This window comes from Chiloscyllium plagiosum, chromosome 20, assembly GCF_004010195.1.
Source record: "Chiloscyllium plagiosum isolate BGI_BamShark_2017 chromosome 20, ASM401019v2, whole genome shotgun sequence".
In the NCBI taxonomy this organism is placed as follows: domain Eukaryota; kingdom Metazoa; phylum Chordata; class Chondrichthyes; order Orectolobiformes; family Hemiscylliidae; genus Chiloscyllium; species Chiloscyllium plagiosum.
Window position 1 is genome coordinate 24,179,087 of NC_057729.1, and position 26,746 is coordinate 24,205,832.

Genomic DNA, 26,746 nt, shown 5'->3' on the forward strand with positions numbered 1-26,746 from the left:
GTGTTCTGTGAGGAAATGATATCGAAAAGGAAGTATTTTCAGAATTGCTTTGCATATATTTACATATTTGTTGCAGTCCAATTGTAATTAAAGTAACACTTTACTTTCTGAAGTGAAGAATGATGATGGGAATGAATTAGGAGAAAACCTCAAATAAAATGAATGACAATGCTCTCCACTATTAGATTGAAAATCAATTTATTTTATCTGAATCTGGAATAAGACCAGATATATTTTCCTTGCTGCAGACATCACTAAAATAATTTAACAATAATAGGTTGTGTAAAATGTATGAAATCAGAAGATATTATGTTATTTCAAAATGTAAACCACCTAAGATGAGCCATTTCTTTAATAATCACATATTATGGAGGTGGCGTAGTGAGTGGGATGTGTTCTGTAACAAAGACTTTGCTTCTGGTTATTGAATTGGTCAACTCCTTGAAGACAAGTTAATGATTGAGTTCTTGTTTTTAAGGGTTTTTTTGTAGGTTGTGACTGAATATAAATTTCTTGGCTTCTGATAGATAATCATGAACTGAAAGTGTCCTTGTTGTGGTTCTGTTCGCCGAGCTGGAAGTTTTTGTCGCAAATGTTTTGTCCCCTGTCTAGGTGACATCCTCAGTGCTTGGGAGTCTCCTGTGAAGCGCATCTGTGGTGTTTCCTCCGGCATTTATAGTGGCCTGTCCCTGCCGCTTCCGGTTGTCAGTTTCAGCTGTCCGCTGTAGTGGCCGTTATATTGGGTCCAGGTCGATGTGTTTGTTGATGGAGTTTGTGGATGAGTGCCATGCTTCTAGGAATTCCCTGGCTGTTCTTTGTTTGAACAGCCAGGGAATTCCTAGAAGCATGGCACTCATCCACAAACTCCACCAACAAACACATCGACCTGGACCCAATATAACGGCCACTACAGCGGACAGCTGAAACTGAAAACCGGAAGGGGCAGGGACATGCCACTATAAATGCCGGAGGAAACACCACAGAAGCGCCTCACAGGAGGCTCCCAAGCACTGAGGATGCCACCTAGACAGGGGACGAAACGTTTGCAACAAAAACTTCCAGCACGGCGAACAGAACCACAGCAACGAGCACCCGAGCTACAAATCTTCACCCAAAAACTTTGGTGACTTGTGTATTGAATAACAACTTTAGTGCAAATTGAGAGAAATATGAACACAGCAAATATTACTTGCTTGTGAAAAAAAGGAGTTGTTTACAACATGGGATACTGAAGAATTAACACATTGTTCTGAATTGCATAGCTGCAAGTCCTTTGTTGCAATATTATACACTCTTTGAAAAAAGAATCATTATGTCACAAACAATACAAATTGACTAATTCAGAAATTTAAAATTCTGGCACAAGTTTTACTAACATTAAAGTGAGTTTGTGTAAACATTTCTACAGATCATTTCATTATTCTTCTTACTGTACAACACAATTTGTCAAGGGATCTGGCAATTAGTGTAATAACATTCAAGAGAGTTGATCACTGAATAAGTTGGCTTTTAATACAGAAACATACCAAGTAGGTTATTCAATGTATACCTTTCGCAGACAATAGTTCCATGTGCTGTATACTGCAAGCCCTACACCGATTTAGCTTTCTTTGGTGATATCATGTCATCTATGTTTATTTTTATTTACTGAGTTGGTCATTTCACTTTTGTTACTCACAGTCAAGATATTGTTATTGATATTGATATTGTTAAGAAAGGCACACTTGAAATATGGCTGTCTAAAATATTACAATAACGTTACTCTGCTTTGAAGGAAAGAAAGGTCTTCTGCTACATTCATTGGCCAATGGCCTTGATGAGTGTTAGTTTGAGAATGTGTATGGCTATGAGCAGGTAGGGAAAGAGTTAAATTTTGAGTTTTGTGAAACAAGAGATTCAGCTGAGCATGATTCCGATCAAATAAAACTTGCAGTTAACAATGGGGTGGTGAAGGCAAGGGTAATATATTAATAAGGTGGAAAAGCATTCATTATGTAGAGCCATTTAACAATATTGGAAGAATTCAGTATGTGAGTTGTTAACAAGGTGAAAAGTATTCATTATGTGAAGCCAGGAAAAGGTTAAGAACATCCATTGCAGAACAACAGATGACTTAATCTTTACTATTGTCACTCGCTGATTGTAATGGTCACCCAATCAATATGTAGGTTGCCCTATCTGGATGCTCCTCCCTGTAAAATGACTATATAATTAATTAAGAAACTGCTATTCCAGAGAAGACCAAAACTCATGTCTCTGTGCACATGGGCGATCGTTCTATCTCCCTCCAGGGCCCAGAATAAAGATGGAGGAAGTAAAACTATACTAACTGTTTTGCTTTGACTGAGGGGGGGAAAACCGGGATGACAAGTTTCCTACCAAATTGAAAGGATTTGTCTGTTCAAACTACCAGACAGCCCAAACTTAACAAGGGCCACCTTGTAGGTATTAGAAAGATTTCTAAATGGTTACGAACGCAGAATAGTGACAGCAACAAAAACAAAAATCACAAGTTCAAAATTCACAATAGAACAGTGCAAAAATTTAATTTTCTAACTCTGGTAGAGTCAGATACAGCTCAGAAACAGACCCTTCAGTCTGAGCTGGCCAAAATCCCAAACTAAACTGGTCTTATCTGCCTGAGCTTAGCCCATAAACTTCCAAACATTTCTTATTAATGTACTTAGCTAAATGTGCTTTAAAAATTAATTGTACCTGTATCCATCACTTCCTCAGTAAGTTCATTCCACACACAAGCCACTGTTTAAAAAAATGTCCCCATGTCTTTAAAATCTTTCGCCTCTCACCTTAAAAATATGCCCCCTCGTCTTGAAATCCCACACTCTAGGGAAAAGACATCTGCCATTCACATTATTTAAACCCCTCATGATTTTGTAAACCCCTATATAAAAAAGGTTAACTCTCAACCTTCTACATGCTGGTGAAAAAAGTCCCAGTCTATTCAGCTTTTCTTCATGCAAAAATCTCCACGTAATCTAATCTAATCTAATCTAACACTACCATTATAGGGCAAGCGAAACAGAGAACAGCCAGGGAATTCCTAGAAGAATGGCACTCATCCACAAACTCCATCAACAAACACATCGACCTGGACCCAATATACTGGCCACTACAGCGGACAGCTGAAACTGACAACCGGAAGCGGCAGGGACAGGCCACTATAAATGCCGGAGGAAACACCACAGAAGCGCTTCACAGGAGGCTCCCAAGCACTGAGGATGTCACCTAGACAGGGGACGAAACGTTTGCAACAAAAACTTCCAGCTCGGCGAACAGAACCACAGCAACAAGCACCTGAGCTACAAATCTTCACCCAAACTTTGAAAGTGTCCTTGTTCGTTACCAGATAGAAAGAATGCTAGTGACAAGGAATGCTGAATTTGCTGCTTTTTATACAATAGTTTTAAATTTCTCAATTTTAGTGATATGCTTTTAAAATGTTCATTACTGTTAATAAGCCACACTTAAGCTGCCATTTTAGACTGTTATCTCAAACGCTATCAGTGTACCATGAACAAATATAAACATGCATTCTTTTGACGATGTAGTTATAAATTTATTATTAATTCTGTAGAATATAAATGAGGATGAGCAACTTAGTTGAGCAAATGAATGTGCAGGGTCAGTCTTATATTAACTTGTACATCATCACATACATCCTTGCATATTCGGAGGGCTCAGTGGTTAGCACTGCTGCCTCACAGTGCCAGCAACCCGGGTTCAATTTCAGACTTGGGTAACTATGTTGATTTGCACATTCTCCCATGTTTGTGTTGGTTTCCTCTTAGTGCTTCAGTTTTCCCCCCCCACAATCCAATGCAGATTAGGTGGATTGGCCATCATAACTCACCCCATAGTGTTCAGAAATGTGCAGGCTCGATAGACTAGCCATGGTAAATGTGGGGCTACCGGGATAGGGTGGGATGCTCTTTGGATGATCAGCGCAGACACGATGGGCCAAGTGGCCTCTCTTCATACTGTAGGCATTCTGCAATTTCCATCCACCCCAATGATTAATTTGTCAGTTCAATAACTTAATGCTTTATTGAGTTTTCACCAAACTCAATGAACAACTTTCTCTACCTCAGGCTGCTATATTTCAAACAGGACACTTGAAAAACTGTCTATGCATCAACAAATACCGACATGTCTTTCGATAACTTAAAGTTATGACACTTTCTGTCATCTACATTTCTTATAAAGAAGGTTTGCTGGTAGCCAGGTACAAGCAGATGTCCTCTAAATAAGTTAGGGAAGTTCAATGAGAATTTACAAAGTTTGATGCAGTGCCTCCTTGTCCCATTAAAGTACATTTTTTCACCTTAAAATCTTTTTTACAATATCCCAGTTCCAAGTTCACTCTGCACCATTGCTTATTGAACAGGCTTGTGCCTAGATGGATATTGATAGGAGATGAGAAGGTGTACAAGATTTCTGCTGGAGTGACTTGGCCTTGATTTATTTCCCAGCTCCCCAATTTCCAACAGAGAAATGTATTTTCTGCTTCATGTTATTTGGCATGGCTGAGATAGGCAGAAATACATAGAGAGTCCTGTGATACAGAGCATTAGAATTCTGAAATGTAGCACACCTGTCAAGTTGGAATTCTTGCATGATCTTGAACTCCCCTAAAATTATCTAGCTGTACAATTGTCTTGCTACAAAGTGTAACATAAGGCAAGTGTTGCTTTTAATTTTCAGTACTGGCAGATAGTAGGTACCTGTGATGCCACAGAATGAATATTTTCCAGATTTACTTTCTCAGATTGCCCAGATGCAGATCATTGTAAGAAGATGCAGATGGAGGGTAAATTTTATTGAATTTAACTTCTACCATCTGCCCTGGCAGGATCCAAACCCAGCTTCCATCTGCCTTTCTTTTCTTCACTCTCTTTCTTTTACTTCTGCTCTTTGTTTTTCCCTTTTGTCGGTAGCAGTGGGGGCAGTTTCTTCCCGGAATGTTGGTGGGGGCAGTTCCTTCCTGGAATGTTGGCAGGAGAGCAGTTCCTTCCCGGAATGCCATTCGTGGTGGGAGCAGTTCCTTTCTGGAATGTTGGACGATGGGGGAATGCAGAGGCAGTTCCTTCCTGGAATGTCAGTGGGGGCAGTTCCTTCCTGGAATGTTGGTATCGGTGGGGTCAGTTCCTTCCCGAAATGTTAGGGGGCATGGGGGCAGTTCCTTCCCAGAATGTTGGTTATGGTGGGGTTGGTTCCTTCCTGGAATGTCAGGGGCGATTTCTTCCCGGAATGTCGGTGGGTTGCTTCCCTGAATGTTGGTAGTGGTGGGGGGGCGCTTCCTTTCTGAAATGTTGGCAGCAGTGGAGATAGTATCTTCCTGGAATTTTGGCAGCAGTGGGGGCAGTATCTTCCCAGAATGTCAGTAGCAGTGAAGATGGTTCCTTCCCAGAATGTCAGTGATGGTGGGGACAATTAGTTCCCAGAATGTTGGTTACAGTGGGGGCGGTTCCTCCCCAGAATGTCGGTGGCAGTGAGTTTCTTTTCTGAAATGGTGGTACCAGGAGGCAGCTATGTAAACAGAACAAGGCAATGGCTGCTTTGGTGTGGTGGGCCCAGCATAGAGCCCATTTCCGGACCCGGCAGCTTCAGAGGACTCATAGTGGCGATGGCGATGATAATGGCAGTGGAGACAGGATGCTGTCAAAGAATGACAACAAGGTTCCAGCGGCGATGGTGGGCCCAGGTACCTGACAGCGGAGGAGGTGGCATTTCCACTGGGGCAGTGTGCAAGGTCTTGGGGGCACCTGAGTGTTTATAGGCCAAGGGATGGTCTTTGTGGTGTTTTTCTGGTGGCAAGGCCTCATGGCAGAGGCAGGGGAGTGATCTGGACGTTTCCTTTTCTTTTGGCTGTTTCTTTTACTTCTGCTTCTGTTTTTAATCTTGTCTTTTATACCCGAAGTTTGCGCTGGAGAATGATGACTTTGTACAATTTTCACTGTGCTCCTGTACTCGAGTACACATGACAATAAAATCTACATTGCAATCTACCTCGGTTTCTGGATTAACACTCCAGTGATAATGCCACTAGGCCACTGCCATTCATTTTTGTGGTGGAGTCACTGAGCATTGTCGCCTTGGTGTCTGTCAAAGTTGATGCATGTACTTATATCATGGATAGGTAATGACTGAGGATTAACTTTATTCACTTTTTAAAGAAAAACAGATGTCTGAAATTTCCTGTGCCGCCTGTGGAAATGGTGTTTATGCTGCATCACCAGCAGTCAAGCAGGAAAAGCTCTGGAAAGGTTATAGACTATAAAGTCTCTTCCTGGAAAGAGAAAAGGAAACTTTAGGAAAGAGACAAAAAGCTGCAGATACTGGAATCTAAAGTAGATGAGCAGGAGGCTGGAAGAACACAGCAAGCCAGGCAGCATCAGGAGGTGGAGAGGTCAACGTTTCAGGTGTAACCCTTCTTCGGATTTGGGGATGGGAGTAGGGGGAGCTACACAGTCAGCAGTAAAGAGATCGGGGGTAAGAAGCCAGAAAGGGGGAGGGGGGTGATAGACAGCAATTCCCTCCCTCTGGATCCCCTTGGTCCAGGCACTTCCCACCTACATCTGCGACACAAACCTGCCACCCACTTCTTTGGAAATTTCCAATTTCCTGGCCCCAGCATTTCATCCTTACTATGGACGTGCAGTCCTTATGCACATCCATACCCCACAATGATGGCCTGCAGGCCCTCAGTTTTTTCCTCTCCAACAGACCCATCCAATCCACTTTCTCCCCCCATCCCACCAGCCAATAACACCCTCCACCTCGTGGAATTTGTCCTCACTGTCAATAACCTTTCCTTCAACTCTTTCCACCTTTTCCAAATCCAGGGGTGGCCGTGGACACTTGCATGGTGCCAAGCAATGCCTGCCTCCTTGTCAACCATGTTGAACAGTCCTGTTCAGTGCCTACACATGCACTGTGCCCCAATTCTTCTGCCATTACATCAATGGCTATATCGGTGCTGAATCCTGCACCCACGCTGAAGTAGAGCAGTTCATCAACTTCACCCACGACTTCCACCCCGCCCTCAAATTCATGTGGTCTATCTCGGACACCTTCCTTCCTTTTCTTGACCTCTCCGTTTCCATCTCCTGAGACAGTTACAGACTGACATTTACTATAAACCCACAGACTCCTATAACTACCTGGACTATACCTCCACCCACCCCATAAAAATTCCTGTAAAAATTCCATCCTGTTTTCCCAATTTCTCCGTCTTTATTGCATCTGCTCTGATGAGGGGATGATCCACTTCCACACATCCTCCTATTTCAAAGAACATTCTTTCTCCCCCGTCATCCAGACAGCCCTCACCACACTTCCTCCATTCCCCACTCCACTGCTCTAAATGACCCCAATAATAATAATAGTATGCCCCTTGTTCTCACTTTTCACTCCCCCACCTCCGCATCCAATGCATCATCCTCAAACATTTGCACCAACTCCAATTAGACCCCACCACCCAGAACACCTTCCCCATCTCGCTCCTTTCTGCCTTCTACAAGGACTGCTCCATCCAATAGTCCTTGGTTCACTTCACACTCCCCACCGACTGCTCCAATAGCCCCCGGTACCTTCCTCTGTAAATGATAAAGATACAACACCTACCTATGCACCACCTCTTTCCATCCAGGGCCCCAAACAGTCTTTTCAGATGAGACAGTGTCATCTCTTGGAACCTCGTCTAGTTGGACATCTCTTCCAACTTAGTCTAGTACATCCAGTGCTCCCGATGTGGTCTTCTCTCCATCAGTGAGACCAAACGTAGACTAGGTGACCGTTTCGCCGAGCATCTTCACCTGGCCCAAAACAGTCCCCGACCTCCCAGTCACTGCCCATTTTAATTCCCCTGTCCCCTCCCACTCCCTCTCCACCATGTCCATCCTCAGCCTCCTCCATTGCTGCAGTGAATCAGACTGCAAATTGAAGGAACAACTCCTCATCTTCTACCTGGGCAGCCTATAGCCTGGAGGACTTAACATTGAGTTCTCCAATTTTAAATAACCTTCTCACCCATCCCCTGACGCCCTTTCCATATCCATCTCCCCACTTCCGTTCCATCTAGCAACCCTTTCTTCCAACTACCAACTGGATTCATCCTTCTCATCGACCAACTAGGGCGTACCCACTACTGTGTCCACCTATCACTACCTCACCATTCCGCCACTCTCCCCACCCCACTCCCACTCCCACTTCCCCTTCTTTACTGTAGCTCCCCCTACCCCCACGCCTAGTTCCGAAGAAAGATTTTACCCGAAGCGGTGACTTCTCCACCTCCTGATGCTGCCTGACTTGCTGTGTTCTTCCAGCCTCCTGTTTCTAAGCTTTAGGAAAGAATATGCGTTTCTTACACATGCATGCCTAGCCTCATACATTTACAGAAATAGGACCTAACTATGGGTTTTCTCAGAGCTGTTCCAGCATTACCAATGTAGCTTTGTTGGAAATCCCATTCACACATGTGAACAAAAGTTCTGCCACAATTTTAATGATTAAGACAGTGAACAGAAATAGCTCTGAGGAAAGCCATGGCCAAGGTGCCAGCACCAAACAGCTGATATTTTGTTGCTGAGTATCTTTGGAGACTGGTAATTCTGCTGAGAACCCACACCTCATTTAGTGTGCCAAGATTATGCAAATTGGAAGAGTTGCAATTTTTTTGAAGATTTGCAAAAGAAATGTGAATCCAAATCTTAAATGCTAGCCACAGCCAAACTCATTCCTAATGCTGCAATGTCCCTCTGTTCTAAAGAATTGCTGTGCTGATTTTCATAATTTTGTACACTTCCAACTTGTTACATTATGTCATTTAACTTACGGCATTTTTGATTTTCTGTTAATTTTTCTCATAACTTAGAAGCTTTTTGAGTAATATTGCAGTATTTTAATGTGTCGTATTCTCAAAAACCCTTTTGCCTTCAGTGAATTGGAGACTGAAAGAAACTCCAGATGACTATGAGAAAGCAGAATGATGCAGCTAATACTTACGTTGCATTTTATAATGTCCTATTGTCAATTGTCAGTCCCAGATAATTATGACTTATTATTCAGCATACAAGGCAAGCCATTTGCTTTTGTCAGAGGATATCTGGTCAATTCTCCAGCACAGAGAGTCCAACAGAATAGAATTCTGGATGCTAATTCTGAAAGGTATCTGTAGCACCATTTAATACATTCCTAAGAGAATCCATGCCTTCAGTCCAGATCTCTGAAATACAGCTTCCTCTTGCAGATTAGTCTCATTAAAATAATGGTATTGTAACGTGAGCTAAGTTTTTTTTGAGGACATCCAAATAGAACAGTTCTGAGTTTTAACAAATTCATTTAGGACTTACACAAGATAATCTAATTACATAAAAGTGACCAATGCATGGAAAAGACTAATGGATAGAACAGTGGAATTGAAAATCTTGGTATCATTTAAGAATCATTTGGATGTTACAGTGAAGAGACTCTAAAATATTCCTGGATGAAAATAATTCAGACAGAAAAAAAATGTTTCTTTCATCTGTAATTAACTTAAGATCTAGTGCACTATACAATGGAAATTTAGTCTGAATCTGTAATATTGTACAAACTCAAATGGACCCTTGTGATTCTAACTAGCATTTTGCCAAATATGGTTTCACTTTCCTGTGAGGCATATGATTGATAATAACACCCATCACTGATTCTTGATGTTTGATACCTCTTGTGTGAAATGGTCTTTTGGGATTTGCTGGACTGTATAAGTTACATAAATAGCTTTGACCATATCTTGGCTTCTGTGTTTACAGCTGAGAGCACATGCAGTTGACATGAATGGAAACAAGGTGGAAAACCCAATTGACCTTTACATCAATGTTATTGATATGAATGATAACAGACCAGAGTTTGTGAACCATGTGTACAACGGGAGTGTGGCTGAAGGATCAAAACCAGGTAAATTGAGAAATGATTAACCCAAAAAGAAAGTCACTGCCATTTGTATGATCAGTGGCTTTTGATTTAAAAGTTTTAAAATCCATTTGTGTAACTTAACAATATAATGTTTTTTCTAAACATCACAGAATATTAGACTTCAAGGTCACAGGTGACAGTACCAACCTGAGTTCTTTACCTGAACCTTAGGTTAAAGAATATCAGTAAATGTGCATACCATTTGTGCCAGGTGGTGACTACAGATCAACTTTGACAAAACTTTAAAATAGCCAATTATGTCTTCACTGGATTTTAACATATGGCACAGGAGACCTTCCTTAAGACATGAAATATATGAGAAAAGAGTAAAACTGATGCTCTGTTTATACATTCCATGGCACTTTGATTCATATTATTTCTATTTTATATTGTTGTAAGCAATACATTTCAAAGGTATTATTCACAGACTTTCTAAAACATTTTTGACTTTGTTGCACTGTTATATTTCAAAGTATTTATAATACAAAAACAAGTTATTTGGTCCAACAGTGCATGCCAATATTTCTGCTTCACATGAACTTTCTCCAGCTTCTTTTCTGCAAATCCCATCAACATATCCTTGCATTTACTTCTCTAGCATATGCTTGCCTGGCTTCCCTCAAATGCAAGTATATTATTCATCTCATATATTATTCATCTCAATTACTCCCTGTGATCATGATTTCTATTTTTGGGGAAATAAGTATCTCCTGAAACCCCTGTTAGATTTTTACATATTTTTCATAGGATGTGGGCATCTCTGACGAGAATAGCATTTATTGTCCATCCTTATTGCCCTGGAGAAGGTGCCGTGACCTAACTTCTTGAACTACCACAGTCGTCCATGTGTAGGGACATTCACAGTACTTTTAGAGAGTTCCAGGATTTTGACCTAGCAATACTGAAGGAACAGTGTAATAGTTCCAAGTTGTGATCATGAGTGGCTTGGAGGGGAACCTGTGGGTGGTGATGTACCCATGTTCCCTTGTCCTTTGAGATGGTAGAGGCCACAGGTTTGGAAGATGCTATTTGATGATCCTTGATGAGTTACTTGTAAATGATATACTCTACTGTCTGATGCATTGATGATGGAGGGAGTGAATGTTGAAGGTGGTGAATGAAGTACTAATCAAGCCAGTTGTATTGTCTTGATTCATGCATTTACTTGGAACTGCACCCATTCTGACAGATGGAGAATATTCTGTCATAGTCCTACCATTATGCCTTGGATGGTTATTGGATATCTAGGATGTGAGTAAATCACTGCATCTAGCCTCTGATTTGCTCTTGTAGCCATTATATTTCTCGGGCTGATCCAGTTCAGTTTCTGGCCAGTAGTAACCTCCAGAATGTTGATCATGAGTGATTCAGTGATGGTAATGCCATTGAATATGAAGGGATGATTTGAATTTTCTCTTGTTTAAGATTGTTATTCCCTAGCACTTGAGTGTTGACACAGTGGCTCAGTGATGGGGCGGCATGATGGCTCATAGTGCCAGGGACCCGGGTTTGATTCCCCTCCTTGGGCGATTATCTGTGTGGAGTTTACAAATTCTCTGCATGTCTGTATGGGTTTCTTGCGGGTCCTCCAGGTTCCTCCCATTGTCTAATGATGTGTCGGTTAGGTGGATTAGCCGTGGAAAATGCAGAATTACAGGGATAATAAGAGCTGGGTCTGGGTGGAATACTCATCAGAGGATCAGTGTGGACTTGATGGGCTGACTGGCCTGCTTCAAAGGATTCTATGATTCCTTTGATACTTGTCACTTATCAGCCTAAAACTGGATATTGTCCAGGTCTTGATGCATGCGGTATGGAGTGTTTCAATATACTGCTTCAGTATGTGTGAGGTGTCATGAATGGTGTTGAACATTGTGCAATCATCAATCAATGTCTCCACTTCTAGCCTTACAATGGAGAGAAGGGCATTGCTTGAGCAACTGAAGATGGTTTGACCTGGAGAACTCCTGTCTTGGAGTTGAGGTGATTCAGCTCTGACAGCCACAGTGATATTCCCTTTGTGCTAGGCAGGAAGAGGGGCAGAAATCATTGGCTCAAGTTCCGCTACTGACTGGATCCAAGACCCCACCCTTGGCTCCTGACCAGCCTGTGTTGGCCCGAGTACAGTAATCCCATTCGTGAGCCAGGCAGAGCAATCTCTTCCTAAACCAGCACCCTGGCTTCTCCAATACCCAAGAAAATGCCCCCAATCCTAACCCAGCAGCCCCATTCTAAGACAAGCTCATGTGGCTCTGTAGAGCCCTGGACCCTGGACCACTGGTCTCCGAGGACCTGGTGCTTGGTATTCCATATATCTGTCCCATTCAGAAGTAGAAATATCTTTTCCATGTCTATCTTATCAAACCCTTTCATAATCTTTAAAGATCTCTATTAGTTCCCTCCTTAGTCTTCTATTGTTGTCTATCACTGTAGAACTTTAGGGATTCATAAAATTATTGCTAATGATTTTCCTTGACCTGTTCCAATTTTTGTCCAACCTCCAAACATAATTTGATCAACTCTCAGACCTAAACATTTTCTTTGCTGCTGTCTTCTGCGACTTTGGAACTGCCACCAATTCCTTTCCAAATAACCAGATATACACTTAATGTGGGTATAATAAACAATATAAGCTAAGGATTTGAGGCACTTTTGAACAGTGATTAAAATATTGTAGATTTAATTTTGTTAGAAATGTTGGTATTAATGATCTGTATGAAAACATTTGCATCTTATTTTGGGTACAGAGTTAAATTACATTGAAGGACTAATTATAGCTCTGATCCAAATCCTAAACAAGCCTCATCAAGAGCCATAAATCATGGCATCACATTAGGCAAATCAATGTCTGGATTTGCCAAGAGCAGTCTCCTTTTTTCTATTTGTTTCATTTACGGAACAGCTTGCGTAGTTAGAAAAAAAAGGATAAATTAGCTAATAGAAACAAATGTGTTTTTAATTGTTTGAAATGTACCTTTTGTAGCCTGATAAAAGTTAATTTGAGTGTTAAAATTGCACTGAAGAATCTTTTCATTTGAATTAAAGGTATTCCAATGTTGAAATTGAATAGTCATTTTATTTGTCTTAATAATATGAACTTTATTTTTACTGTTCGGATATTTGATTGGACTTTGAGTCCACCAAGGAAACAAATGAATTTCAAAAGATTGGGATCTTACATTAGTATTTGCTCATTTTCTGGTTAAAAGGACTTATTTATTTAGTACAATTAACGCTTTAAGGGTTAAAAGCTTGCTAGTGGAATAAGTTTACAAATTATAAGTCTTGTTCTCCAACTACATGATCTCATGGGCATGAATATCATTAATTTGGCACATTTTGCTGTGACATCCTTTTAACACTGTGTAGAGTTTCAAACTTGTAAAAATTGTATAATGAGTTGAAGTATTTTATGAATTTTTAAAAAATTTTACAACCAAGTGGTGTTCTGCTTTATTTTGGAATGTTTTCTGGTATACAGCAAAGATTATCTCTTCCCTTGCTGGGAATAATTTGAATTTTGTAGAAAAAAAATAGATACAGATGTGAAAGATGCTTGTTCTAATTGCAGATTATTTCCTGCTTGAGCTATTACTCAAATTTCTTCTTAAATATTCATGAGTGATTAGTTACAAACAAAAGGGACTCCCTTTGGCCTCAACTATTGAGAAATTGACATCAAGGAAAGGACGAGTGAATATTTTCATTTTGTACAGATTTATTGGTGCTCCCTAAAGTGATAAAATGCTGAACATATTGTCATCCAAGATGCATATGAAAGACAACTTCAGAAGAAAACTTTACATTTGATCTAATTCTGAACACTTATTTTCTCTCTTATTTTCACTTGCATTTCTCTCAGTTTGGTCGTCATTTCTGGTTTGATCTTACATGATCTCATCTAATAAACTGAATAACTAATAAATGTTATTTATGTGTTCCTGAACTCCATTTTTCCTCCTTATTTTCTGTTTCTCTGAACTGGCTTCTCAAAGATAAGGTAGACAGATATGAAGCCTGGTAACAAATGTAACAAACTTAGCAATGTGCCAATCTTCACACTGCCATGTCTAATCTTTCCTTTTATTTTCAATAAAGTCGTAGAAACAACGTGAGCTAAAACCTTCTGAAAAATCATGTCTTGAATTTGTGAGAACCAGCCAGTGGTCCTTTTGCTCCTTAAATTGTACAGAATTAAGTAAAAAAAACACCATAACCCGGTGTTGTGTGATTTTTTACTTTGTCCACCCCAGTCCAACACCGGACCTCCAAATCATGTACAAAATTAAGTCAGTTTACATTTTGGTAAATCACTAAGCCTTATCAAATATCTTCTATATTTTTTAGCTGTGCTATTTGCTTTTTCTAAAGGAATATTGTTCCCATGTTGAGTAATATGTAACTTAACATCCAGAAGACTTGCTCATCTTCAAGAGAGCATTTTTAAACCTTGATACCTTGATAATAATGCATATCTGAGAGTGACACTGTCACTGAAATAGCAATCTAGTAGTATCATTGGTAATACAGTATAACGGAATCTAAACAGTACAGTGAATAGCATATAATTCTGCAATTTATGAAATGAAACCATTATCCAAATAACATAGGTTACTTTGATGTATTGTTTTTAAGTTTTTAAAAAATAGAATCACTTTGTTCACCTAATTTTAAAGTAATCACTTATTTTAAAAGAATAAAAGACTTATTTTGATGCTTATAATTGCATTGTACCATGTGACTTAGTAACTATCTTCATTAGGCAGGATCACTGCATATTTTTAAACCATAAGCAAGTGGGTTCTTGAATGACAATATAAACAGTGTATTGGGAGTAGCAAAAATAGTGAAATTTAACCCACAATCAGATCAGCCATTATCTTATGTAATGGTGGAACAGATTCAAAGGGCTGAATGGCCAGCTCCTGGTCCTGATTTATATGTACATAAAAAAACTTAAGGCTTAAGCTTTAAATTTGTTTCCTTAAAATCTACATATTGAACAAAAATTATTTTTAAAAAATCAGCAACACGATATTAGCAATACATTTTGAATATATCATGTCCTTGCTGCGCAGCAAAGAGAGCTCTCACTTTCAATTGTGTCATCAGTGGAAGGTGCTCAGTGGAATCTATTCAACTGGGACAGCGGCAAGACAATGAAAAGTTCACCTTTGTTACATCCTGTTCACCTATTAATAATTGTGCGCTGAGAAGCAACAGCAGAGGTCTGAGACTGGTTGTTAGACCTGGGAGATAAAAACAAATATTTGAAGGCAAATTGTTTATTTTTTTGAAGGAAAACATCAGTTTCCATTAAAGTATGTGTCTTTCAGCATTACAGAGTTATTTAAAATATTAAATCATATTGTAAAACTCAATCTTATTAATAAATTATCTCAGTGCAAGATAAGAACTTGACAAATCTTTACACTAATTAAAACAATGTAATTTTCTTTCCTGTAAACAATATTTGGGACTTTTAGGAACTAATGTGATATGGAAGCAGTGTAACAATGCCTCTAAGAGTGCTGCACAAATTTGTGCAAAAGTATTTTCAGTTTTCATTGTTTCCTCTTTCTTGCTGTTCAATCTAATTGACACACAAACCCTTCTGAAAAGCTAACCAATATCTTTGATTGGGATAGATGTAATCCCAGTTCATGTGTCGACACAATTACAGACAAACAACTGGCAAAGTCAAAGAAAAGGAGATGGCTGTGATATTATGATCAGAAATAAGAATTTGTCCGTTTAATGTTACTTATTTCTGTGGATTGATGAATACTTTGCCAGTAGAGCTTATATTTTGAAGACATATTAGCTGGAGATTAACCAGGACATTTTTTTTAGCAGTTTATCACCACCCTATTCCATTACTCAAATAGTGAATAACTGTTGTGGTATTTATAACATATCCTCCCAAGGAAATAATAACATGGGCTAATGCACTGATGCAACTTGGTACTTAAAATTCATTTGAAAATTAAAAGGTTTAAATTTTTGGCCTCACTGATTTGAGTGGAAAGCCAATTATAACTTGAATTAGTTTCATAATTGAATAGTGATTTAAAGGGCTGTGAAATTAATACTTTAGGGCATAGAGTTGTATTTTTGTACTGATTTATATGAAGTAACAAGGTTGAAGTTCAGGTTTTTAATAAACATTAGTAATAATTTTGTAGACCAATTCAAACTCTGACATCCACTTGCACTGCTGAAGCAGTGTATGTATGTGAGCAATGGGGAATATGGATCAAAGGATCTTATATTATTGTATTGGAAGAAATAAAATACAGTGATTATTTGATGCAATTGTCTTTTGTTTTATTCCGTTGATTCAGTCAATAGTCTTTATTTAGTCATCTTGTCTCATTTAATCTTGTGTTCAAATTGTGGTGTGCAGAACTAATGATAGATTAGTGAAGCAAACATGGAATGCATTATAGTTTTGTAATTCAATTAGGCTAGGGCTTGATAAAGTCCAGATTAGTTGTTTTTAACATACTGTATATAAAAAAGACGAGTTGAAATCTTGATAAAAAGGAGTGGATGAGCAAGGTGTAAGGTTGAGAAGGAGGTAAAAACAATGACTGCAGATGCTAGAAACCAGATTCTGGATCAGTGGTGCTGGAAGAGCACAGCAGTTCAGGCAGCATCCAACTGCTGTGCTCTTCCAGCACCACTGATCCAGATGTAAGGTTGAGAAGCCAATTGGCATGTTAGCATCAGTGAGGTTCCTGCTGTCTTCCCACCACAACAGGTATTAATTTCTAGACAGGAACCAAAGCTTGGCTTTCCTGCACTGTCACCATTTATGAGCCTAAAATATTCATGTGATGACCACTTAATGTCCTCATCCTCCTATTGTTGAATGATTTCAACTCCAAGGGAAACAATAAAATGTTGACATAGCCAAATGGTAAATCAATGTGGAAGGAATATCAGTTTGAGTGGGTTGGGCAGGGATGTTGAGTTTCCTTCAATCTTTTACCAGCTTGTTGAAGACTAAGGTCAGGGGGGTAGCTGCCAACAATCACAGCCTGGCTCTCATTTTTGACCCGTATGCCATCCTAACCCCATCAGCTGCAACCTCAGAATGTCCCCTAAACAGGACCTGCCTTTCTTGTCAGTGATTCACCATCTGGGAGACCACGAGGTAGAACTGCAACAGCCAGGTCCTCTGCTCTGACATTGCAGAGTTCTGGAGCTGCTGACCTTCGATTTGCCGGTCACTCCAGCCAGATAGGACTTCCAGCTCCATGGTCTGGAATTCTGGCAAAAAAGCCCACTAATAGCCAATTACCTGCTGATTGCTGGAAATTCCGGCAGGCTTTCTTATCTCAATAACCAGCTTAGACTTGATCTGCAAAAAACTGAGAAAATCCCAACTATGGTTTTAAATAGCATCTTTCATGACTTCAGGGTGTCCAGAAGTGATTTAAAACCCATGTATTATTTTTGAAGTGTAGTCAGTATTGTGCAGAATGCTATTCCATTTATGGGTGGTCAACTGAGTCACGGATGACATCCACTAATACTTTCCTTAATCAAATTAAGCTTCTTCAGGATGGAACTCTATTAGGGATTTGACCAGTGGCCACTAATCCTCAATTGAATCCTGTACGATGAGAATGCTGTTTGGATTTTTAAAAATGTGCCTGAATGATATCAGTATAAATGGTTGTGGTACAGTCTCAAACCTTGACTTTAATCTGTTCTCTGTCCCCATTCCATCATGGAGGTTACTGGATACTGCTTTTGTTGCACACCCAAAGAAAGTGATTCACACAGTAATCTATTTGCCCTCAGACAATAGCATTGTGAGCTTAAAACAGGTATAAGCAGCTTCTAGGTTTTCGATACTGGTATATGAAACAAATGCACTGCACGGCTTTCCTTAGATTCTACTCTGCGCAACACGTGATTAGAATGTTTTTCTATTTGAGTACAGACCTGAAACATTTCATAAATGTGACTTCCATTGTGATTTTAGTGGCTGTATAAAGCACATTGGAGAGAGATGAATTTTTAGTCCAAATCTGTGGTCAATGCCACCTGGAGACTTCCTGTAATACAGAAGGGAGCTTTGTCCTCTAAGTAGTTTTGTGCAATTACTACCCATTAATGTTTTGAAATTATTGTTTGTTTTAACTGATTTCATGGCAGAGTAGGTTGAAACCTCAGGTCTGATGTCGCAGTTAGCAATAAATAAAATTAATGTGTAGATTTTATACAGTGCAAAATTCACGGAGAACATGGCTAAATTAAATAATGTAATCAACAATTTAGCATGCATTTTCTGGGATCTTGTAAAATTTTAAATGCTTAATGATTAATGCGGTTGATTAAAAATTTTAATTTGTAATGAATATGGGAAAATATTACTGGCACTCATGTACTCTTTATTGTTAGGTTCATATGTCATGACAGTAACTGCCAATGATGCTGATGACCCAACTACAGCCAATGGTATGGTGAGATATCGAATCTTGTCCCAGTCTCCAATCAGCCCATCACCAAATATGTTCACCATCAACAGTGAGAATGGGGATATTGTTACTGTAGCTGCTGGACTTGACCGAGAGGTGAGATCTTTGGTTTTATCTCTTTCAACATTAAAGCATTTTAACCATCTGGTTTGATTATTCATTTAGATTAGATATTCTTGGTACTCTTCTGTTCTTCACTTGACTTTGATGACTAGAAATTGTATTTATTCCAGAGTGACAGAATGAAAATATATTTATTCCATTAGTGTTACAGTATCTCATTCCTCTTGAAATAAATACATGCAACAAAACTATCCTGTAACCACGATGCAGTTTGCCATTAAAACACCAAAGAGTTGGAACTGAGCGGGGTGTGAATAATAGTATAATCAACAAATAATATGAAAACTCAAAGTTCCAAGTAATACCAGCATGATATGCTATAATATTCCACTAATGCAAATCAATGACTTTATTTGTTTAAATACATTTTTCTTAAAGTGTATATTTGATTTCAAACAATATCTCCCATTGCTCTGGATATTCCAAAGATTTTGACACTCCTGGATTCGTTTTAATTAAAGAAATGCAACAAGAAAAATATTCCTTTAAAAAAGGAGTTTCTTTTCTCTCCGGAGTAGCATTTAACTGTAATTAGAATACCTTCTGATACCTCTCTGCTATAGTTTTTTTTTTACCCTAAATAAGGACTTGATGTATACACACACACAAAAAAAAACAGAGTAAATTTTTAACTAGTCCCTGGTAAAGAAATAAAAATCCTTACCTTAAAAGAAAAAGCAGACTAGTTAAGAAGGTTAGAGGAGGAGGGCAAATACTTTTATGAATACTTTCATGAAGGCTATGTTTTCAGCTTTTGGTTCAGACAAAATTACACAAATCTTCATCAGATCATTTTTTAAAAAAGAAACTTTAAAGAGAATGATTCAAGAAAATCCTCTGAAAAGACCAAACTATTGCACCATAAGCTTCAATTGTTATGATTTCGAAAATGTAATTTGAATATAGCATGAGCAATAATTTTCCTTGTGACCATCAGTAGAAAACTTACTTTGTTGCACCATGTATGATCTTTTAATGCGATTTACAATTTTCAACACCAACTGCAGGAGTCAGTTAACTGGACTGAAACAAAAGCAAGAAGTACTGTTAGCCTGACAGAACTGATCAAAACGAATTTGTTCGAAGGGTACATTTCCCATTTTGGGACATTCATTGAATGATAATGCAAGGTGTTCTGTATTTGAATCCTGGCCAAGCCTTTCCAAGTCACAGAATGGATCAATAACCAGAAGACATTGGTTTTAAGTTGCCTTAAGTGACTTTACTTAAGAGAAGATTAGGATTTCCATAATGACAATGTATGCAAGGTGGGGGAGATCAGGAGAGGGGAAAGTGATATAGTGGTGGCTAGGAATAGTGTTGGAGAGAAATGATTGGGAGAGTATTGTTTAGGAGTGCATTACATGATTTGGAGGATGGAAAAGTGATTGGATTATGCCAATTGGAAGGAAGTTTGACAATGATGACCTTTTAAAATCATTCACTACAGCCCATAGTGCATTAGGTACAACCATAGTGTTAATATAAAGCAAGCTGTGTTACTGAGGTAATGCTGATATAATTCCAAGACAGAATAGTGTTTTAATTATTTCCCCCAGGATAGTTGGGGGAAATAGCTGATGGTTGTATTCATCCTTATTCTCTTTGGCAGTAAAGGTTGAAAGTTTGGAAGGTGTAGTTGAAGGATCTTTGGTGAGTTACTGCAATCCAGTCTGAAAGTGGCATGCACTGCAGACACAATGCATAATGGCACGGGGTGTGAATATTTAAGGTATTGGATGGAGTGCTAATCAAATAAGCAGCTTTGTCCCAAATGGTGTTGAACTTCTTGAATGATGTTAGAGTTGCACTCATCCAAGAAAATGGAGACAACTCAATCACATTCTTGTTTCTTGTACCTTGTAGATGGTGAACAAGCTTTGGAGAGTCAGGAGGCGAGTTACTGCAAAATTCCCAGCGTCTGACTTGCTCTTGTAGTCACAGGGATTTATATCGTTGATTCAGTTAAGTTTCTGGTCAGGAGTAATCTCTAGGGTTTGTTGATATAGAAATTAGTTAAGCTATTGAATGTCAAGGAAAGATAGTTATTTTCTCTTGGAAATGGTCATTGCTTGATACTTGTCCCTTCTTAACCTAAGTCTGATGTAGCTGCAATCCTGTTACATGTGGGCATGAGTTAATTCATTATCTGATGAGTTATAAATAGTAAAGTAAGCAATGTGCAATCATCAATAATCATTTGATACAATGATGAGTGAAAGATCATAATCAAATAGCCAAAGCACTGTTGAGATGGGAGACCTGCATGATAAGCTCCCGCAGCAATGTTCTGTGACTGAAATGACTAATCTCTAACAACCTTAAACAATTTCCTCTATGTTAGATATGATTGGGGAGGTGTGACAAGGTAACTGAGACACTTCAGGAGGAGTGAGAGAGGATGATCAAGAGTTTGTTGTATTTGGAACTACTGTGGAATCAGGGATTATAATGGGAGACTTGGATTATCTAAATATAGATCAGAGTCAAAATAGAGTAAAGGATAAAGAGGGGCACGGGTTCTTAGAGTGTGTTCAGAAAACTTCTCTACAGCAGTTTATCTGTAGTCCATTCAGAGAGGAGTTAAGAATCACACAACACCAGGTGATAGTCCAACAGGTTTAATTGGAAGCACTAGCTGTCAGAGCGTTGCTCCTTTATCAGGTGGTTGTGGAGGACACAATTGTAAGACACAGAATTTATAGCAAAAGTTGACAGTGTGATATAACTGAAACTATACATTGAAAAACACCTTGATTGTTTGTTAAGTCTCTCATCTATTTGAATGACCATGAGAGTTTCACTTCTTTCATATGTAAATCACAAAACTTTTTTTAAAAGTTAAATTCTCAGGTTAACTGTAACAATTGGTGTGAGCCCAGACCCGCACCAATCAACCACACCGCCCTGTGGCCCAACATTTCAACTCCCCCTCCCACTCTGCTGAGGACATGGAGGTCCTGGGCCTCCTTCACTGCCGTTCCCTCACCAGCAGACGCCTGGAGGAAGAACGCCTCAACTTCTGCCTTGGATCACTTCAACCCCCAGGGCATCAATGTGGACTTCAACAGTTTCCTCATTTCCCTTTCCCCCACCTCACCCTAGTTCCAAACTTCCAGCTCAGCACTGTCCCCATGACTTGTCCCACCTGCCTATCTTCTTTTCCACCTATCCCCTATACACACACACACACAAGCATTCCTACACACACAAGCACGCACACACACATACAGGCACTCCTATACACACACACGCACATACACACACACAGAGGCACTCCTACACTCTCACACACACACACACAAACATACACAGGCACTCTTATACACACACACACACACACAAACACAAGCACTCCTATACACACACACGCTCGACACTTTACACACACACACACACATACACTCTCTGTCACAGACACTCACAATCCCCCACCACAGACACATACACATACTCCTACAGACACGCAAACACACACATGCACCCTCTCACAGACTTAGACCCCTTTACACTCACACACACACACACACAATTTGTACTTGCAGAGTTACATTGTACTTTGCTCAAAAACTGCATGAATCCATGTAAGACTCTTTTAACTCATTTTTTAGGTTAGAATCAGTCTAAACATTATGGCACAGACAGGGAACACAGGGGGCTAACACCTTCAACATCTTATCTGTGCTGACACCAATTGTTACAGTTAACCTGAGAATGTAACTTCTAAAAAATGTTTTGTGATTTACATATGAAAGAAGTGAAATTCTCATGGTCATTCAAACAGATGAGAGACTTAGCAAACAATCAAGGTATTTTTCAATGTATAATTTCAGTTACATCACACTGTCAACTTTTGCTATAAATTCTGCGTCTTACAATTGTGTCCTCCACAACCACCTGATGAAGGAGCAGTGCTCCGAAAGCTAGTGCTTCCAATTAAACCTGTTGGACTATAACCTGGTGTTGTATGATTTTTAACTTTGTACACCCCAGTCCAACACCAGCATCTCCAAATCATTCAGAGAGAATGCACTACTAGACCTGATTCTTAGGAATGAGATGGGTCAAGTGGATCAAGTGTCGGTAGGAGAACTTTTAGGGGACAGTGATCAATATCCAATATGGTTTAGTTTGGTTATGTAAAAGGACAAAGAACTGTTCAGAATAAGAATAAATAAATGAGGGAAAGCCAACTTCATTACAGTCAGAATGAACCTGGGCCAGATCCAAAGATTAGCACAAATATTTCAGGAACAGACAAAGTATTACCCTATCAAGTGAAAAGGCACAGTGAATTAACCCAGAACTTCTTGAATAACAAAAGAGACTAAGATGAAAAGAGAGATGATTTGGAGATGCCGGTGTTGGATTGGGGTGTACAAAGTTAAAAATCGCACAACACCAAGTTATAGTCCAACATGTTTAATTGGAAGCTTTCGGAGCACCGCTCCTTCACCTGATGAAAGCTAGTGTGCTTCCAATTAAACCTGTTGGACTATAACCTGGTGTTGTGTGATTTTTAACTTTGAAAAGAGAGAGTGTGCTTAATTCAGCTGTCACACAGATAATATAACAGAGAAGTACATTGACGATAGAAGGTTCAAAAAGGAAGTGAAATACATTGAATAGAAGCAAAGAGAGAACTTGAATTCAGACTGACAGCTAATAAAGAAGGTAAACGAATATGATATAAACAGTAAAAGGAAGCGTGGAACAGATTAAGGACAAAAAAGGGGAGTTACAAATGGAGTTAGGGCAAAAGGCTGAGGTGTTATGGTAACAAGGGAAAAGGTGCTGGGGAGGTCATGGTGAAAGAGAAGGTAGTTCAGATACTTGAAGGGTTTAAAACTGAGCAAGATGGAGTTTTGGATAGGCTGTCTGATTGCCAATACCAGATGTGACACATCCAAGAAAATGGATAGAAGTGAGAGTAACTGGAAAGTAGGAAGCCTTCAGAAATGAGATAACGAGAGTCCAGAAAAAGTATATTCCTGTCAGGGTGAAAGGAAAGGCTGGTAGGTATAGGGAATGCTGAATGACTAAAGAAATTGAGGTTTTGGTTAAGTAAAAGAAGAAAGCATATGTCAGGTACAGACAGGATAGATCAAGTGAATTCTTAGAAGAGTATAAAGGAAGTAGGAGTATACTTAAGAGAGAAATCAGGAAGGAAAAAAGGGGACATGAGATAGCTTTGGCAAATAGAGTTAAGGAGAATCCAAAGGGCTTTTACAAATACATTAAGGACAAAAGGGTAACTAAGGAGAGAAAAGTCCCCTCAAAGATCAGCAAGGCGGCCTTTGTGTGGAGCCACAGGATATGGGGCAGATACTAAATGGTATTCTGCATCAGTATTTACTCTGTAAAAGGACATGGAAGATATAGAATGTAGGGAAATAGATGGTAATATCTTGTAAAATGTCCAGATTACAGAGGAGGAAGTGCTGGATGTCATGAAACAGATAAAGGTGGATAAATCCCCAGGTCCTGAGCAGGTGTACCCGAGAACTCTGTGGGAAGACAAGGAAGTGAATGCTGGGCCTCTTACTGTGATATTTGTATTATCGATAGTCACAGGTAAGGTACCAGAAGACTGGAGGTTGACTAACATGGTGTCACTCTTTAAGAAAGGTGATAAGGACAAGCCAGGGAACTATAGATAGTAAGCCTGATGTTGGTGGTGGGCAAGTTGTTGGAGGGAATTCTGACGGACAGGATGTACATGTATTTGGAAAGGCAAGGACTGATTAGGGATAGTCAACATGGCTTTATGAATGGGAAATCATGTCTCACAAACTTGATTGAGTTTTTTGAAGCAGTAACAAAGAGCATTGATGAGGGCAGAGTGGTGGACATGATCTATATGGACTTAGCAAGGCATTCAACAAGGTTCCCATGGGAGACTGGTCAGCAAGATTAGGTCTCATGGAATACAGAGAAAACTAGCCATTTGGATACAGAACTGGCTCAAAGGTAGAAGACAGAGGGTGGTGGTGGAGGGTTGTTTTTCAGACTGGAGGCCTGTGACCAATGGAGTGCCACAAGGATCGGTGCTGGGTCCACTATTTTTCATCATTTATATAAATGATTTGGATGCGAGCATAAGAGGTACAGTTAGTAAGTTTGCAGATGACACCAAAATTGGAGGTGTAGTGGACAGCAAAGAGGTTACTTCAGATTACAACATGATCTTGATCAGATGGGCCAATGGAGGTGGAGTTCAATTTAGATAAATGGGAGGTGCTGCATTTTGGGAAAGCAAATCTTAGCAGGACTTATACACTTAATGGTAAGGTCCTAGGGAGTGTTGCTGAAGAAGGAGACCTTGAAGTGCAAGTTCATAGATCCTTGAAAGTGGAGTCACAGGTAGATAGGATTATGAAGAAGGCAATTTTTTAATGCTTTCTTTATTGGTCAGAATATTGAGTACAGGAGTTGGGAAGTCATGTTGCAGCTGTAAAGGACATTGGTTAGGCCACTGTTGGAATATTGCGTGCAATTCTGGTCTCCTTCCTATCACAAAGATGTTGTGAAACTTGAAAGGGTTCAGAAATGATTTACAAGATTGTTGCCAGGGTTGGAGGAATTGAGCAATAGAGAGAGGCTGAACAGGTTGGGGCTGTTTTCCCTGGAGCGTCGGAGGCTGAGAGGTGACCTTACAGAGATTTATAAAATCATGAGGGGCATGGATAGGATAAATAAATAGGAAGGGTTTGGAGGGATATGGGCCGGGTGCTGGCAGGTGGGAATAGATTGGTTTGGGATAACTGGGCGGCATGGACGGGTTGGACCGAAGATAAAATTAATAATAATTTGGAAATGTGGATTTATTAAGGAAAACCAGTTGGAATTTAAGAGAAATTCATGTTGAAGTAGTTTGCCAATTTTTTTGTTGACAGTAATGTTGATGTTGGAATATAAGGTTTAAGAGCAGTAGTGGGCTATTTGTCTCCTCAAACCTGCCATGTTATTCAATAAGATCACAGCTGATCAGTCCTATGCAGTGCATACAGACTTCCAAACACATCTAATAAACTTTCACATTGCATTGTCTGGACAAAGTTAAAGCTCATGCAGTCAAAGTGATAGTAGCAGCATGGATACAAAATTGATTGAGTGTCAGGAAACAGAGTGATGTTTTTTTTAGACCATAAGGAGGTTTGCAATGAGTTCCCCAGGAATCAGTGTTCAAACCCTTACTCTTCTTCGAAATATACTCCTGACAGTGGAGTGCACGAAGCCCAATTTCAAATGTTGTGAAAGATTCAAAACCTGAAAGCATTGTAAACTGTTTAGAAGGTAGATGGTATATAATTTCAAAAGGAGAAAGGATGGTGGAAAGGCGGGACAAGTGGCAGATGAAATTTAATGCAGAGCAGTGAAGTCATCCATTTTGTCAGAGGAACACGGTAAAGTAGTATAAATAAATGGTACAATTCTAAAGAGGGTGAAGGAGCAAAGTGACCTGAATGATTATGTACACGTTTTATTAGCTGAGAAAGAGTAGAATGGTTCACCTCTTCTTCCAGTCCTGTTTTATCCACAACAGCGTTTAATTTAAATAACCTTGCCAATTCAGTGAGCGCCTTATGTGCTCAATCTGTATAAAGACATGCACAGGTAGGAATTCATGTAAGTCTCTTTAAAAGAAAAGAGAGTAATGCGAATTGTACTTGACACCTGATCTAAATAAAAAAATGTTCATCTCACAAACATGCACTCAGCATTCCACACATACACACAAAAGTAAATTACAAGTGGGAGCATAGATCAAGTAATTTTTAACATTCAAAAAAGTCAGTTATATGTGGGTTTCATTGATTGAAGCCTTGGATAGTTTCAGACTCAGCTTGTGGTTATTCCTGGATTCTGCATCAGATGGTTTGAAGATGTCAATGATGATTTAGCTTTCCTTATGGAGTTATAGAACATAGAACATTACAGCGCAGTACTGGCCCTTCGGCCCTCGATATTGCACTGACCTGTCATATCAATCTGAAGCCCATCTAACCTACACTATTCCATGTATGTCCATATGCTTGTCCAATGACGACTTAAATGTACTTAAAGTTGGCGAATCTACTACCGTTGCAGGCAAAGCATTCCATACCCTTCCTACTTTCTCAGTAAAGAAACTACCTCTGACATCTGTCCTATAT

The 26,746-nt window shown here is 39.4% G+C and overlaps 1 protein-coding gene across 2 annotated transcripts in view; it reads left to right on the top strand.

Moving 5' to 3' along the window:
- LOC122560076 (cadherin-4-like) overlaps positions 1-26,746 on the top strand; it is a 668,379-nt gene that overhangs the window by 527,081 nt on the left and 114,552 nt on the right. For both annotated transcript variants that reach the window (XM_043710292.1, XM_043710293.1), the window contains 2 exons: positions 9,813-9,957; positions 18,391-18,563. In XM_043710292.1, coding sequence (XP_043566227.1) covers positions 9,813-9,957; positions 18,391-18,563 — 318 coding nt within the window. The remainder of the gene's footprint in view (positions 1-9,812; positions 9,958-18,390; positions 18,564-26,746) is intronic.